General features: G+C 37.0%; 2 protein-coding genes across 2 annotated transcripts; one reads left to right on the top strand and one right to left on the bottom strand.

Moving 5' to 3' along the window:
* Nucleotides 1-46: 46 nt before the first annotated feature.
* On the bottom strand, nucleotides 47-2,313 carry LOC122082817 (elicitor-responsive protein 3-like). The gene is made up of 5 exons (XM_042650595.1): nucleotides 2,107-2,313; nucleotides 1,620-1,685; nucleotides 1,360-1,486; nucleotides 948-1,062; nucleotides 47-237 (listed from the first exon to the last, which is right to left on the bottom strand). Exons 1-5 carry the CDS (start codon nucleotides 2,171-2,173, stop codon nucleotides 175-177), a joined length of 438 nt encoding a protein of 145 aa, XP_042506529.1. The 5' UTR covers nucleotides 2,174-2,313; the 3' UTR covers nucleotides 47-174.
* Nucleotides 2,314-6,711: 4,398 nt separating this feature from the next.
* Nucleotides 6,712-10,490, top strand: LOC122080894 (chromosome transmission fidelity protein 8 homolog). The gene is made up of 3 exons (XM_042647777.1): nucleotides 6,712-6,920; nucleotides 9,479-9,689; nucleotides 10,020-10,490. The coding sequence occupies exons 1-3, from the start codon at nucleotides 6,771-6,773 to the stop codon at nucleotides 10,073-10,075; spliced, it is 417 nt and encodes a 138-aa protein (XP_042503711.1). The 5' UTR covers nucleotides 6,712-6,770; the 3' UTR covers nucleotides 10,076-10,490.
* The last annotated feature ends 4,136 nt before the right edge of the window (nucleotides 10,491-14,626 follow it).

Raw genomic sequence — 14,626 nt, 5'->3', positions numbered from 1 at the left:
CTCTAATTTTTAGGAAATTATTATTATTATTATTGTTAAAACCTAGTTGAATCCCAAAAAGAAATATAAAATAAAATAAAAATAACATTATCGTTGATATATATTCCTCCATTACATAATATCATAGTTGACGTAGAAACTGCCCGTGAAAACCAAAATCCACCTGGATGTTTTCTAGTTAGAAGAATCTTTCCATCCACCATAGCTCTCCTCCTGCTCTGTGGAACTCTGGTCACCCTGCAATGATAAAAAGTCTCATTACGTCACAATGCAGGACTCCAATAACCTATTGAATATTTTACGGTTTTAGATGATTCATGAAATGTTGTGGGTAAGCTGCACTCCTAAGTGTTTGTTGCCCAATAAAGAAAAAACACATGAACCTGGATAAAAAGGCAAGAAGAAACGCTAAAATTTAAGAAATGAGCATTCCAAGTTCGAATCAATCCAAGCTTTTATAGGTTTGGTGGCTTTGCCCTAATCATATGAAATTCACCAAATAAACATTCCAAGTTTGAATCAATCCAAGCTTTTATTGGTTCGGTGGTTTTGCCCTAATCATATGAAATTCACCAAGTCTGATTTTTTTATTAGATAATAAATTATTCATAAATCATAAAGTTTTCTTCAACTAAAAAGAACCTTGATATTTTTGTTTGTTGTCTTCAATATAGTCTCTTTTATTCATTCTCATGTGTAAGCAACCATAGCCTCAACATGATTTGCCCTAATTAAGTTTTGACTTGCCTAATTCTAAAGGTTTTGGAAAAAAAAAAAACAGAACGTCCAATTATGCGAGTGATAGCAAAAATATATATTACTAGGTAAAAGATTTTGTACACGACCGTATTCATGGTGGTGCCCGATGCATGACTGTGCACAGAAGCTCTCCCCTAATTACTAATATCATTCTACCCAAAAAAATCCTATTACTAAGATATTAATACCTCTGGAGTGAACGTCAGACCAATCCTTATCTCTCCACGGTATTCCTGGTCCTTGACCACATTGTATGGAGTTGGCGGTAGGCTTCCTTCCATGAACACTGGCTCCAAAGGAATACTGCGAAACAGAAGAATTAAAACCATACTTTGAATGAACTTTCTCAAGCACAGATTCACACAAGATCGAAAAAAAAATTTCGTTTTACTAGTTAAATTATCAGTCTACCCTAGTCTAATGTTTGCTTTCTCTTTTTTCACGATCTAAACTATTCGATTCGTTTTAGTTGTTTTGAGTTCCCCTTTCAGGATTTATAGTATTTAATCACAATTCATGATCTTGTTAGAATTGACGTAGAAAATGTAAATGACTTGTATTTGGTGGAAATTTCTTAAAGATTCACAGGATGTTACTCACGTTGCTTCTCCTACGAAATCATCCTCAGTACCACAATCACTGTCCATTATTTTAAGGTTCAGTTCTGAGACACCATCAGATACGGTAAACACAAAGCTCTCGTTCCAATCAGGTTCAGTTCCTTTACCTGCATCAATCATGATTCACTGTTAGTTATCAATACAGAACTGAAGATCTATTGTGGAAACATGTTCTATGGTCTCTGCTAAGTTGAAAAGAAAAATATATAGAATAGAACGCAAAGCAGCTAAAAATTTCACCTGATGCGACACTGCTCTTCTGCTCCTGAGTACGGCAAACGAGAACAACATATGGATCCATGTTAGCTGCTCGTTAGCATTCAAAGCTCGTCAAATACGAATAGATCAGATACGAGACATCAATAGATGTATTGATACAAAACAAAATATCCCAAATCTTCACTACCAATCCTAGATCTTCAAAATCAATTAAGAAAAACGCAAATCTAGATAGAATAGTTAATCGGATAATCGTCCACATAACCATGACCTGTAAAATTTAAAACATGAGATCAAATTTAAACAGATGATTCAACCATTGCTTGAAACAGAGTAGATTTGACGGAATTGAGCTGGAAGAGGAGATCGTACGTTTTAACTTGAAACAGATAATTCAACAATTGCATTATTTAAGAATAGGAGAAGGAGCACAGATCTAAGAGAATCGGGAAGAGAAAAGAGAAATCAAATATGATAAACGAACAGCTTTCGAGATTCGATTACATACATAGAAACTCGGTGTTCTCCAGGCCTTTCGCTCCGACGAGAAGAACTTCAAGCTTTCCTTGAGGCATCTCTGTAGGTCTAGTTGAAACTTGAGAGCAAGGGCTACAGGAGAGGCAGAAGGGATCGATTCGAGAGGGAAATTCCAATAGATTCTTTCCGCTTCTCTCTACGATGGATCTCTTCCTTCCAAATGCCAAGTAGGGAAGGGGTATAATGGTATATATAGATCACTAGGGAGATCCGAACAGCCGAACATTTTTCCTGCCACAATCAAACGGCCCGAACCCGAAGGCAGCTTACTATTTTTTGTCCAAATCATCTCTTTCTCTTGTAAATGTCAATCTGGAGACGGTGGCTCGCTGAGGTGTCGTTTCAAGATCAAACCAAAAAACCAGTTTGGAACTGGCTGGACCAGAATCATGGGGAACTGATCACTCCCCCGTTGGGTAGTCATTAACACAGAGGGGGGCGAAATGATACTGCCACGCATGTGAAATCTCAGCTTGAATAGGGAGTGGTCATTTTTCCTATAATCATATAAGAAAATGTTTTTTGATTGGGATTGTGACCTAAGCTAGTGCTCCCTTGTGTATATCTCTTCCTTCTTATGAAATGATGTCTCTACCGACTTTGGAGAGGGAATAAAATCTCAAGGAGTGTGATACACTATTGGAAAAAAAATTCATCCCCTAACCATGTATAATGTATTAATATAAGTTTAAGTTATGAGATGAGATGATTTGGCATTAAATGGTTTGGATTTTGAAATTTTGGATTTATTGATATTTTCAGTAATGAAGTATTTTTATTTATATGTTATGGATGGTTATTTGGTTATTTTTATTGTTATATAAAAGTTTTGGACATTGTAATGGTACCTGAAACTCCCATTAATAAATGGTTTTGAATCTCAGGTTTGGTTTTACCAAATAAAAAATAAAAAATCCCAGGTTTGGAACTGATTAGATAACAGATTGATTTTGATTTTGACCCTTTTGGAGTAAAACCTAGTAGGAGTCGAACAAATTAACACCCTTGCCTTATGGCTCATTACACCATGCAAATATCTCTGCTTGTGCTCCACTATTAGGGTAAGTGACAATAAGTGGACATGTTGTCAAATGTCAACTTAACAAAATGCCCTAATAAACATCTACTACTTGGTCGTAACATCATTTCTTATCTACATATAAAACGTGAATTCAATCTAAGTTTTGTGCATAAAGAAAAAGTAAATAAAATATAAGAGAGGGATATGTATGCTAGCGTAGTACTTAGGAATTAGGAATGCTAGCAAAATCTTGACCGTAGGATTTGATCAGCTTAAATTAAACCGTTGGATGTAGAAAAGATGTACAATCTTTCAATCCACTATTGCTGCACCTTTCCTCTCCCCTCTTCCCGCTACCCTTTGCAACTGACCAGTGACTAGGGGTGCAAGTTTGGCCCGTCATACCGACCCAAAAATTTTGGCCCTGAGGGCCGGCCCGACCCTAAATTTTTTTACCTTGTGTTAGGGTCAGGGTGGGTATGGGTTGATGTCTTTGGCCAGCCAAGCCCGCCTTGAACTCGGCCCTGATTTTTTTACCCTGACTTTTGGGCTTGGTTTTTGCCAGGCTCAATCCTGATTTTTGCCCCTGATGTTGATCCTGGTTGTGACCCTGATGTTAAACTTGAATTTAGCCTAATTTTATATATTGTTTGACATTGAGTTAATGACACCTAATATTTAAATTTTACAAATACCACTTAATGAGGAAGAGTGAAAATGGAAATGCAATGAAGGATACTGAAAGAAAATGATCGTTTTCTTTTTTCTTTTAAACAAATTTGAGTTCTTTGGATTTTTTGTTTTCTTAGGATGTTTACCTCTTTGTTTAACATGACAAGAGTTTTGAAATCTTCAGATTGTTTGCCTTATTATGATGATCTTTGGATTATTTGCTTTATTAGGAATGATCTCCTCTTTGTTTAACATAATAGTTGGAGCTATTTGTATTGTTTGAATGTTTGCTTTAAGAAGTTCTTCTTATGACAAGTAATTTGTAATTTTGTATTTTTTATCTCCTCTTTATTATGAATATTTTTTATTTTTAAGTCATTCCATATTTTGCAGGGTCAGGGTTAGAGTTAAGGTATACCCATCCCTTGATGGCAAACCAAGGTCAGGGTCAATCAGAGTCAGGGTCAGGGTCAGGGTCATCCCGGCCTGACCTTGAAAAATCAGGGCCAATCAAGGCGGGTAAGGGTTGGGCTAAACCTTGAAGGGTAGGGCCAGGGTTGAAGTTTTGCAGCCCTGAGTCAGGGCTAGGGCGGGTTTGGGCCTAGTTAAGGGGACTCAGGGTTGGGCTGGGGTTTTAATAAACCTAGCTCACCCCGGCCCTATTGGACCCCTACCGGTGATGCTGCTTGACCTGAAACCCTGACTACCATGTCTAGCCTGCAAACGGCTGCATCTCTTTTCCACCTCTCTCCCTCTCCCTACAATAGGGGAAAGGTTGACATGAAGAGAAGTCAAAGACGTGGAGGAAGACAGACAATCGGCAACGGCTTTTTGAAGGGGCTTAGGTGGCTTTTTCAAAGACGAAGATCGCAGCCTCGTAGAAGACCCACCAAACTGAAACCTCGCACTTCCAGGGCTTCAAGAAGGACTGTTGAAGCTCGTCGACATCCCTTGTTCTTGTTTTCTCTCTCTCTCTCTCTCTAAAACTTGAAACGTATTAGTAAATCACAAAACCTTCTCTCTCATTCTCTACATTTGAATTGCTTCTACTGTGATTGCGAATGAGAAATAAAGCACAGAGACAGTAAGAGAGAGATTTGAGTCTTTCGATTGAGATGTCTGAACGTCGGAACCAACACAGTTCCCGCCACGTTCACCAATAGTAAAAGGTACACAAAAACCTACCAAAACCCCAATTCCATTTCTCAACAACTCGGATTAAAATAAAAAATTTCTCCAATTTAAGATTAAAATTTGAAACCCTTTGAAGCTTGAAGGTGATGAGATTATGAGAATGAATCGCTAATTGATTCAAACTCCTAAATCCCTTCTCTGTATTTCTTCTTTTCAGTTTCAATTCCAAGCTTTCGATTCATCAGAGACAACCTTCAATGAATGATCGATTTTTGACCCATTTTAATCGAATTGGGAATCGACCTTTAAACCCTAGTAACGTTCTAAATTGGTATTTCTCAGTCAAAAATATTTTATGCTTCTAATAATTTTCGAGTACTCCAATTGAATTTCGTTGTTATTTGCTTCTCTCTCTATGTGATTTTAACCTGTGATAGATATATCCTCTTTTCAAAATCTCAGATTCTCAGCCTTCATAGCTCTCTTGGACTTCCAAGGGCAAGGGAAGAAGAGTTCTTCTATTATTTCTCATAGAAAATCACGTTAACCTATCTTGATTATCCGATCTCTTGTTTCAGTTGATCCGGTTGTAGAATTATCAACTTTTTTCAAATCTCAGCTTTGTTTTCTTCATTTGGGAAACGTGGAGTTGGATGAAAAAAATGGAAAGCAGAGATCTTTTGATTGGATTTTTGAGGCTTTCGTGGTATCAATAACAAGAGATTGTTTTGAAATCGTATATGGTGGTTTGAAGAAGCCGGAATTTGTGAAAGAGAAAGGGGAAGACAGAGATAGCGAGGGAGAAGAAGAGTAACGGTAGAGCATCAGAGCTGGGTAGGTTATGTAAGACAATAAGTATCCAACAATATTGATATAATTTATTTAATTCAACGGTCTACATTTGCTAACATACCCAATTATTGGGTAACTCGCTAGCATTCCTGTCATTTTTCCATAAAATATAGACTTAAAAAATAAAAAAGGGAGTTCTTAGGCAAATTTTGATGAGTTATTAATCCATGAGTTTTTTTACCAAACTATATGGTTAAAAATTGCCAAACCAACCATGTGAGTAAAATATTTGAGACCTTTTTTAAGCATGAAACCCTTTCGTGAGGCCACATTTTCACATTACTTCTTTTATGACGGTGTTTATCGATTTCTAAAACTCTAATTGGATTGGAACCAGATCCTCTACAATGCTATAGGAGGCCCAGTGTGCATAGAATGACTGACAGGACCTAGCACACACTCCCAGATCTTGCCGTTGGATGTGCATTGGGCCTCGAATGGCAGTGGAGAGGATCTGAATCCAATCAGGCTTCCATAAAAAGGGCAGCAAATACAGCGCAATCCCTAAGTGGGGTTAAATCTTGGTTCGCGTAGAATTCGAGTGTTTGGAACTTTCAAAAAAACAAAAAAAAAAAGAGTTTGGAATCAAGATTGAAATCGGTTTCGCCAATTCTGATCTGATTCTATTCCAAGAATCCATATTGATCAAAATCGAATTAAATCGGTAAAGAAGACCCCAAAATCGGCTTCTATACCGTTTCGAATGGCTGGAACCCTGGCCCACCCACAGCCCCGGGAGTCGAACAATTCGTGCTTCACCATTTTCCTAATCGCTTCAATGGGATAACCAATGAAGGGTATAGTAGGTATTTCATGGCCTCCAAGTGATGTGGCGGGAAGATCTTCAAACATCCCGCGCTTTCTCTTTAGCTCTTTTAACTCGCTCCATCTCTATTTATACCAAATATTGCGCCAGATAATCCGATGAACTTCCCTTCACAGGAAAGAAGAAAAAAATGCAGATTCAAGTGAAGTGCAGCTGCGGCGAAGAGAATTGCCCAGAGTGGGCAATAGTCGAATTGCAGGGTGTAATCGAAGCTCAACCCTTCGTTCAAGATCGTCTCCAGAACCTTGAAATCGGATGCCTTTGCCATACTTCCTCTGAGGTAGATTTGTTTCTTCCCAAGAATAATCTCTGTTCTTCCGTTTCTTTCCAATTTTTCCGCTTTGCAAGCCCTTCTTTTGATGTTTCTTTGGCAAGTTTATCTGTTTACTTGTTCTTCATATCTCTGGTCTAGGCTTCAAATGCTCTTTTTATTGTCCGTTGCGCATTCTGTATATACACATTTCATACAAAACTCATAGTTCCCTTCCAACGCTGAACTGGTTCATATTTTTGCTGTTGATTTCTAATTGGGTTCTTGCTTAGGCAGTTTGCCATCATCAAATTATGGCTTGAGAAAGGAGCTAAATAAGCCTGGATAGTGGAGCCATTATTCGATGATTTTTATTCTTTACCAATAAGTTTCCTTATTATGGGGAATCTCAGATGATCAGTTAACATTAGCTGAGTCTTGAATTCCGGCGTCCACTATAGTCAATGATCAGGAGTCTAGGATAGTTTGGTGAGTTCGATATGCCCTATTCTACTGTCGTTCATCCCAATCAATTTTTCTATTGTATGATCCTGTGTCAGGGCATCTATATATTCATCACTTGACCTAATTTGGGATTTTATTTGCTCTATCTTGGTGGTGGGGGGGGGATTATAACTTAATTTGGAGTTTCATCTAAGTTATGCCTAAAAAAGAGGACAAGCCTCCCAAAACCAATGGGGCACAGGCCCTCCATACATGAACCACCATTGATTTTCTGTAGTAATATTGGTAATGGTCGACAAATGAATTATTCAGGTTTTTGTTTAAAAGAATCGTGTGTGAGTTTTGAGATTGGGTCTTTCTCTACATGAAAGAAAGCACTTTCAAGCAACGATTGTGAATATTTAAGGCAAATCCTAAGTAGTTATGTGTTTTGAATGTAATTTTAAAGATTATTTGTTACCAAAGTGGTGAATTAAAAAGATAACTTTAGTTTTTTTGTACCTTGTTTTATTCACCAAAGTCATTTAATGTCGGGGTAAAAAGATGGTTTCAAAATGTTAAAGTTATTTAATGCAGTTTCTATGTGACATGGTAGATTTACTCATTAAAAAATTGTATTTAATGCTTTTGGGCATAAGACAAGGAGCAAAAAAGTAAGGTTACGTGGTTATAACAAGATTTTCCTTATTTTAAATAGGATTATGCTAAGCTTAAGTGTAATCAATTTTTTTATATTAAGTTGTCAATGAATGATTGGGTTTATGGTTCTGTCTTGATGGTTTATTAAAACTTTGATTCAACCTTTGTACAATAGTGGGTATTTTGAGTAATTGAGATTTCAACTTTATATCAGAACAATGTTTCGTTGTTTTTTATAACAAGGAGCCTTCACCATCTATGTTGCATGACAAAACAACACCATGATGACATTGATGTAAGTCTAAAATCTCGATTACCCAAAATACCTCCTATTGTACGAAGATTGAACTGAAGGTTTTACGAAAATGGGTAGAATTATCATTCTGATTAAGGGAAAACTGTCAGCCTCATTATTTTGTGCCAGCTTATATAATAATCATTTTAAATGTTGCTTAAAATAAATTAGAAATAGTCATAAAGCAAAGATATGTAAACTAGGGTGTCATCTTTATGTTGGCCCCACATTTTCAGAATATTGAAAGATATTGGAGTGTTTCATTTGAGGTCTTTTGTGAGACCTTTGTCATTACCCATTTGCTAATTGATTTCTTTATTTGGACAAAAAATTGATTCTTAATGGGATACTTTGTTATCATTCATTCTTCTTAAAAGATGGAACTTACATGGGGATAAAAGATGCCCAACCCATTGTCAACAACACACATATCCTTGCTATTTCGTGTTTTTGTGTGTGTGTGTGTGTGTGTGTGTGTGTGCATATAAATGGGAAATATATTGTAACAATTAGATTTGTAACCATGGCCTGATTCTATCACATGAAAGAATGATGTGATAAATTTGACTGTTGGATAATTTCAGCCTTCAATTTAATCATTTACCTTCCATCTAATGTCATCCGTTTGAATGTATCCATGTACCTCACTGTTGTTTTGAATTTTTTTTTTTTTTTCACACTTCAAATTTTGATCGGGCTGAAATTATAGCATCTGAAATTAGGACCTCGGGATCGATGTGTCCTAAAATTTTTAGCCCCATTTCAGTAGCCATGTAGCAGAATCAGGGCCTTGGTTAAAGTGTAACTTGTATCCAATGTGGTTACAACCAGAAGGTTTCATATTTACAACATCATTGAGATACATATAACTGGAGGGTGGACCTTCGCATAATGGTAAGGTTGCTCATTGCAGCCAATTGGTCGTGGGTTCAAATTATGAAACATCCTATGCACGAAGAGGGGGCAAGGCTGCGTATATTATGACCCTCCTCAGACTTCACAATGGTGGGAGCCTTGTGCATTGGATATGCTCTTTATTGAGATACATATAACTACCAAAAACAATTTGCCTTGAATACTTCAATTCATTGGTTGAAAGTGTTTTCTCTCATGTGAGAGAATTACTCTTCTCTTTCTGTAGAATTAGCCTTTCAGATAATGTGCTCTCTCTTTGGTTTATATTCTTCAGGGTAAGTACACATTCACTGTTGGGTATCATGAGTTGTCGGGATCAAAAGTACCCTTGAAGAAACCATTCTTAGTTCTGAAGAAAAAGAAAGTGGTGAACGTCGAGCTAGAGAAGAATGATTCTTCTGCTTCATCAAAGATAGAACTGGAAATCGTTGGCATCATTCGTCAACGCATTTTGTTCAAAACCAGACCAAAGGCCCTGATATCAAGTATGCTCTTTCTTAAATTCAGTTTATAAACATATAAAGCATGATCTTTGATACACAACTATTAGAACACTTCTGATTAACTGATGGACAGGATCAGGGAACTGTCATTTGATATTCTCCAACTGCATAGATGGCCATGATTTGTCCAGGAAACAGAACTACTGAGTGCTAGTTGTCAATGAAAAATAAGATCAATCAATCTTTGAGCTTTTAGATTATCTCTCTAGTCTCTGCCTCTATAGAACTTTTATGTTTTTCCTCTTTGTGGAGGTCTTCTGGGTTATACATGATCAAACTAAAAGGCTCTTTCAAACTATTTTCTTTTCTCAGAACCAAAGCTGTCAGTGAAGGAAAAGATCACTAGGCCATGTCCCATAGTCAACTGAATCAGCATAGAAAATGAGCTACCATCTTATCTGAAGTGAGGGGGTAAATAAGTGAAGTAAGATTGCTTGAGGCTTAACTGTATATTGAAGCTGTATTCTGAAGAACTATAGGTGATGATTCCTCAAGGTTGGGATCGACGGCAGTGAATGGGAAATTAATATGATCATAAAGCTACTTCAATTCAACTATCCAAGGTCTGCAGTATGAATATCCTTCCGTAAGGTTTTACCTGTAAGCAAGACTGGATTTGTATCAAATCGCACGTGATAAACACAGTTCTTTTTCTTCTCTGAAATATTCCTATGGTAGGGAAAACTTGTGTTACAGAACAGGTTGATGTAGGGCTAGAGGTAGTACTTGCACTGATCAAATAGAGACTTCAGAATCCTCCCTTGAAATTATTTTTATCTGTGATCTCATGTGTCAACTTTATCCATATATGTGAATGAAAACCGATCTCTAAGGTTATGTTTGGTTGCAAGGATAACTAAAAGGAATGGAAGTAAAATTTTAAATCTAAAAAGAAACTTTTGTAGTCATTATTCCATGCAAGTTTATAAATAACTTAATTTTTTTACCATATTTAGTAATGATACATTTTACATATAATTTTTATTTTACTTTTAACCAAAGAGATTTGGATGAAAAGTAAAATAAAATTTAATGTTCAAATATGGAATAATTTGAAGTTAGTGATATAGTCATGTGGGATAACGATTACAGAAATTTCTTTTTTAAAGTTTGAAATTTTCATTTCCTTTTTTTAATAATTCTCATTGCAACCAAATGAAGCCTTGGGATAAGGAATATTGAGAATGCTTTGCAGGAATCATTCTAGGAAAATTGTTGTTAAATATAAAAAAAGGACAACAGCCTTCTTGTTCCCATTTATTATTTGATTATTTTCTTGGTTTAAGGGTAGTGCATTTTCAGTTTGATCATCATATAGATTTCATATCTATTTTTTATTGATTGGAATAGTCTCTAATTGATGCTGGTGTATGGAAAACCTATTAGTTCCTATGCACATTATGGTGTTGCCTCTTGAGAAGTACTCAATATTCCACAGCCACATTATAGTGAACTTTCATTCAGTTATACCATGGAATCTCATTTTTCCAAGAATGTAGCTAAGGGAGCTGCAATTTATACTGGTTATAGGTTTTGTCTAAGCTACATAAGTCTTCACTTTTAATGTTCAGAGAGCTTCAATTGAGTCCACTTGTTACAGAATGTAATCAATATGAGTGCAACATTGGCAACAAAGGCAAGAAATCAATCTAATCAGAGAAACTTCCTGGTTGGAGTAGAAACTCAAGAAACCAGGAAAAAATAGAAGAAAAGAAAGGATCTTATCCTAAGAACAATCAGAGCTAAATTTTGATATGAAGAAAGAAAGTAATTGCAGAAACCAAGTTGTAATCAATGGAGACTGGAATTCATTTTGAATCATTTGTTTGACATAATGATTGTTGATCTAGTATTAAAGTCACCATGAACACAAGAGGAAAAGTCTAATCTTCGACTGAATCACTAGAGGGAAAGGTTTGCTGCCTGGTTTGTGTAGCCCTGCACCAGCGTGGAGCCAATGAGGGGTGCACAGGTGTAGGGCTGTCGATTCAAGCCATGCATCGGTAGGCTCGATCGAGCTTAACATGTGTATGGCCTGATCTGAATAGACTCGGTTAATAAATGTGTCCTGTTTATAAACAGGTAGTACAAGATGCAACCACCCGACATGCTCAGGCTTGACACATTTATGAGCTTGACCTGAACCGACTCTTTTAAGACCAACCTAACCTGATCACTTTAGTACTACTTGAAATTTCCATTTTGCCACTGATAAAATAGAAGACAAAAACAAAAGTCCAAGTGGATTTGCTTTAATTTTCAAGATGAACAAGAGATTGATCGATGAACAAGTGTTTCTAATAATAAAAAATTAAAAAATAAAATTTATGTGATTGTAGTGGTGAATTAATGTTAAGTTTGCACAATATTTTTGAAGTAGAACGGTGTTTTCAATGGAATAAACTTGTAATACTTTGACTATTGCATACAAGTTAAGAAGGTTTGTTTAATATCCGTTTAGGGATAAACAATTCCGTAACTCGACTATTAACAATTGTGTAACTCGATTAAGGCTCAGTTAAGGGTCTGTTTATGACAGCTCATCCGATTATAAACTGTACCATATTTGTGTTAGCTAAGCTTGTAAACGGGTCATTATAGTGTAGCCCTAAGATTTAGTCAAGCCAGGCTAGACCCAACCAAGATTGGCCCGTCCTGACAGGTTAACGCCTCTACATAGAGGCATCCATCAAGAGGGTTAAGGCGGTCATTTTATCCGTCCTTTGTGTGTGGGCCTTGGAGAGTGTGTCTGAACCGCGTTCCTTTTGCCAAGAATCTAATATTACAAATCAATATTACAGTGATATGATGAGATGCTTCTAATAATCCATTTTAAATAGATATAGGAACCAAAGTCGTAGCATTGTAGTACTTTGCAAATCATTGTAGAGCCATATCAACCAAGTAGTAGGAATTGCATCTTGGATCCTTACAGGTTATAAAACACGGTATCAAATACCATATCGGTCATCTTCGATATTGCTATGCATCAATTGATTCTTTCTGTATCAGTTCGATTCCGAATCAAACTGTCAATTTTTTTTGGTAAAAATTGAGTCTAGTATCACTCAACCCATATTGGTGCCATATCATCCATTTTGATACTTATTGACCGTGTGATACCGATACTTAGAACATTGGTATTAAGCTCGTGGTTTAAGGCATCGGTCTTGGATCCTCTGTATTGGTGTTGGCAGTCATCTATACTCATCCGAATATGCCCTAATTTCTGATATATTTTTTTTGTTGTTGAAGGAATTGATTTGGAAGATGAGTGAAAGTAGAATCCCTTCATCTACTAATCAATTTCAGTTTTGTAAGGTTAATACACTTAAAGGGTAAGTTGGTCATTTTACTACCTTCACAAGTTTCAGTTGAATAACTCATAAGGATAATTTCAACTAGGGGTGTCAACTGGTCGGGTTGGGTTAGGTCGGTCTCAATCGGGCTACTTGGGCTTGACCACTTGGAAACCTTACACTATGAACACCCGTTTAACTAAACGAGCCTAGTTTTGGGGGGCATGGTACGGTTTATAATTGGGCTGATAGGTGTCGGGTTTTAATCGAGCTACCTTAAACAAGCCTATTTAGTCTAAACAGACTCTAAATGTGTCTACCCTAAAACTCTTTTCTTAAGCGGGTTGAAGTCTCAAAATATTCCATTTGAACATTAAATCACTATAGAAAATCATCGTAGTAGAAGGTGATGCAGATCTTTAATAAATAGGAGAAATGACATGAGAATATGGTTGTTCTTTAATCAAGGGGGTCGGGCTTGGTTGGACTACAACGAGTTAGTTCAAGTCGGGCGTATAGTCGGTCGGTTCGATCGGGTGCCCTACCTGCACCGTGAATGCCCGTTTAATAAACGTGTTGAGCTTAATCGGGCCGTTCAAAACCAACCATAAACGTGTCAAGTTTGGTCAAGGCTACCAACTAGGGCTCAGAATTGACACCCCTAATTTCAACTAATAACAAACACCATCAGGTTTCATGGTTTTTAAGTAATATGGTCAATAGTTTGGGGTATCAAGCAACCTGACTATGGTACCTCTCATCTACCCCTGTTTGGGGATGTGAGAGACATGGAACGCTAGCGTAGGCTATGCTTACGGAAAGAGGACCACTTCCCGTTAGATTTTGTGAGAGTATGATTGTAGGATAAGATAAAAATTGTATGCAATTCCTTATCCGAGCAATACCGTGTAATACCCCCTTCATATGGTGACACGTGGATAAAGTGAATTGAACGGCTCAAATTAATCCTACATTGATCCAACTTCAACTCACTGGTTTGGAGTTCGATCAATATAAGATTAATCTAAGCCATTCAAACCACTTTGTCCATGTGTCACCCTTTCAAGGGGGTATTGTACAGAATTGTACAAAATTAGAATTGTGGACGAAATCCGGAGGGTATCTTGGGACTGGGAATTAAATTTCGGAATGTGACGTTGGTATAAATTGGGGGGACACGTTAGTAATTCGACGTCCTTCACTTTCCTTCTAACGCAGTCAGCCCTTTGGAACTTGGAAGAGTATAAAAACGACGGCAATTGAGCCGAATATATTTCCATTTGGACTCTTTGGGGATTTAATGCGTCTCAGTTTCCCGCGACTTCAAGTCGATCATAACCGACTCGCTTTGAAGCTCTGTAAAGCTAATCCATGGCTTTTCAAATTCCTTCTAACTCACTGTAGTCGATGTTAGTTTTCCTTGAAAAGTTGAAGCTTTTGATCTTCTTTATTTTCCTCTGTTCTTAGCTTCCTGTTTAGCGGTTACAGAACTTCGTTTCCATGGTGTTGGTGAGATAGAAGAATGGTAAAAAACCCTAGAATCTCTGGGGAGTTTTTTTGTTCTCTTCCATTGCCGCTGGTTTCTGTTGATTTGATATTGATCATTGTCATCAATTGTGT

The sequence above is a fragment of the Macadamia integrifolia genome, chromosome 6 (assembly GCF_013358625.1).
Source record: "Macadamia integrifolia cultivar HAES 741 chromosome 6, SCU_Mint_v3, whole genome shotgun sequence".
Lineage (NCBI taxonomy): Eukaryota > Viridiplantae > Streptophyta > Magnoliopsida > Proteales > Proteaceae > Macadamia > Macadamia integrifolia.
The sequence above is the reverse complement of the archived record's forward strand: the minus strand, read 5'-3'. Positions and strand labels throughout refer to the sequence as shown.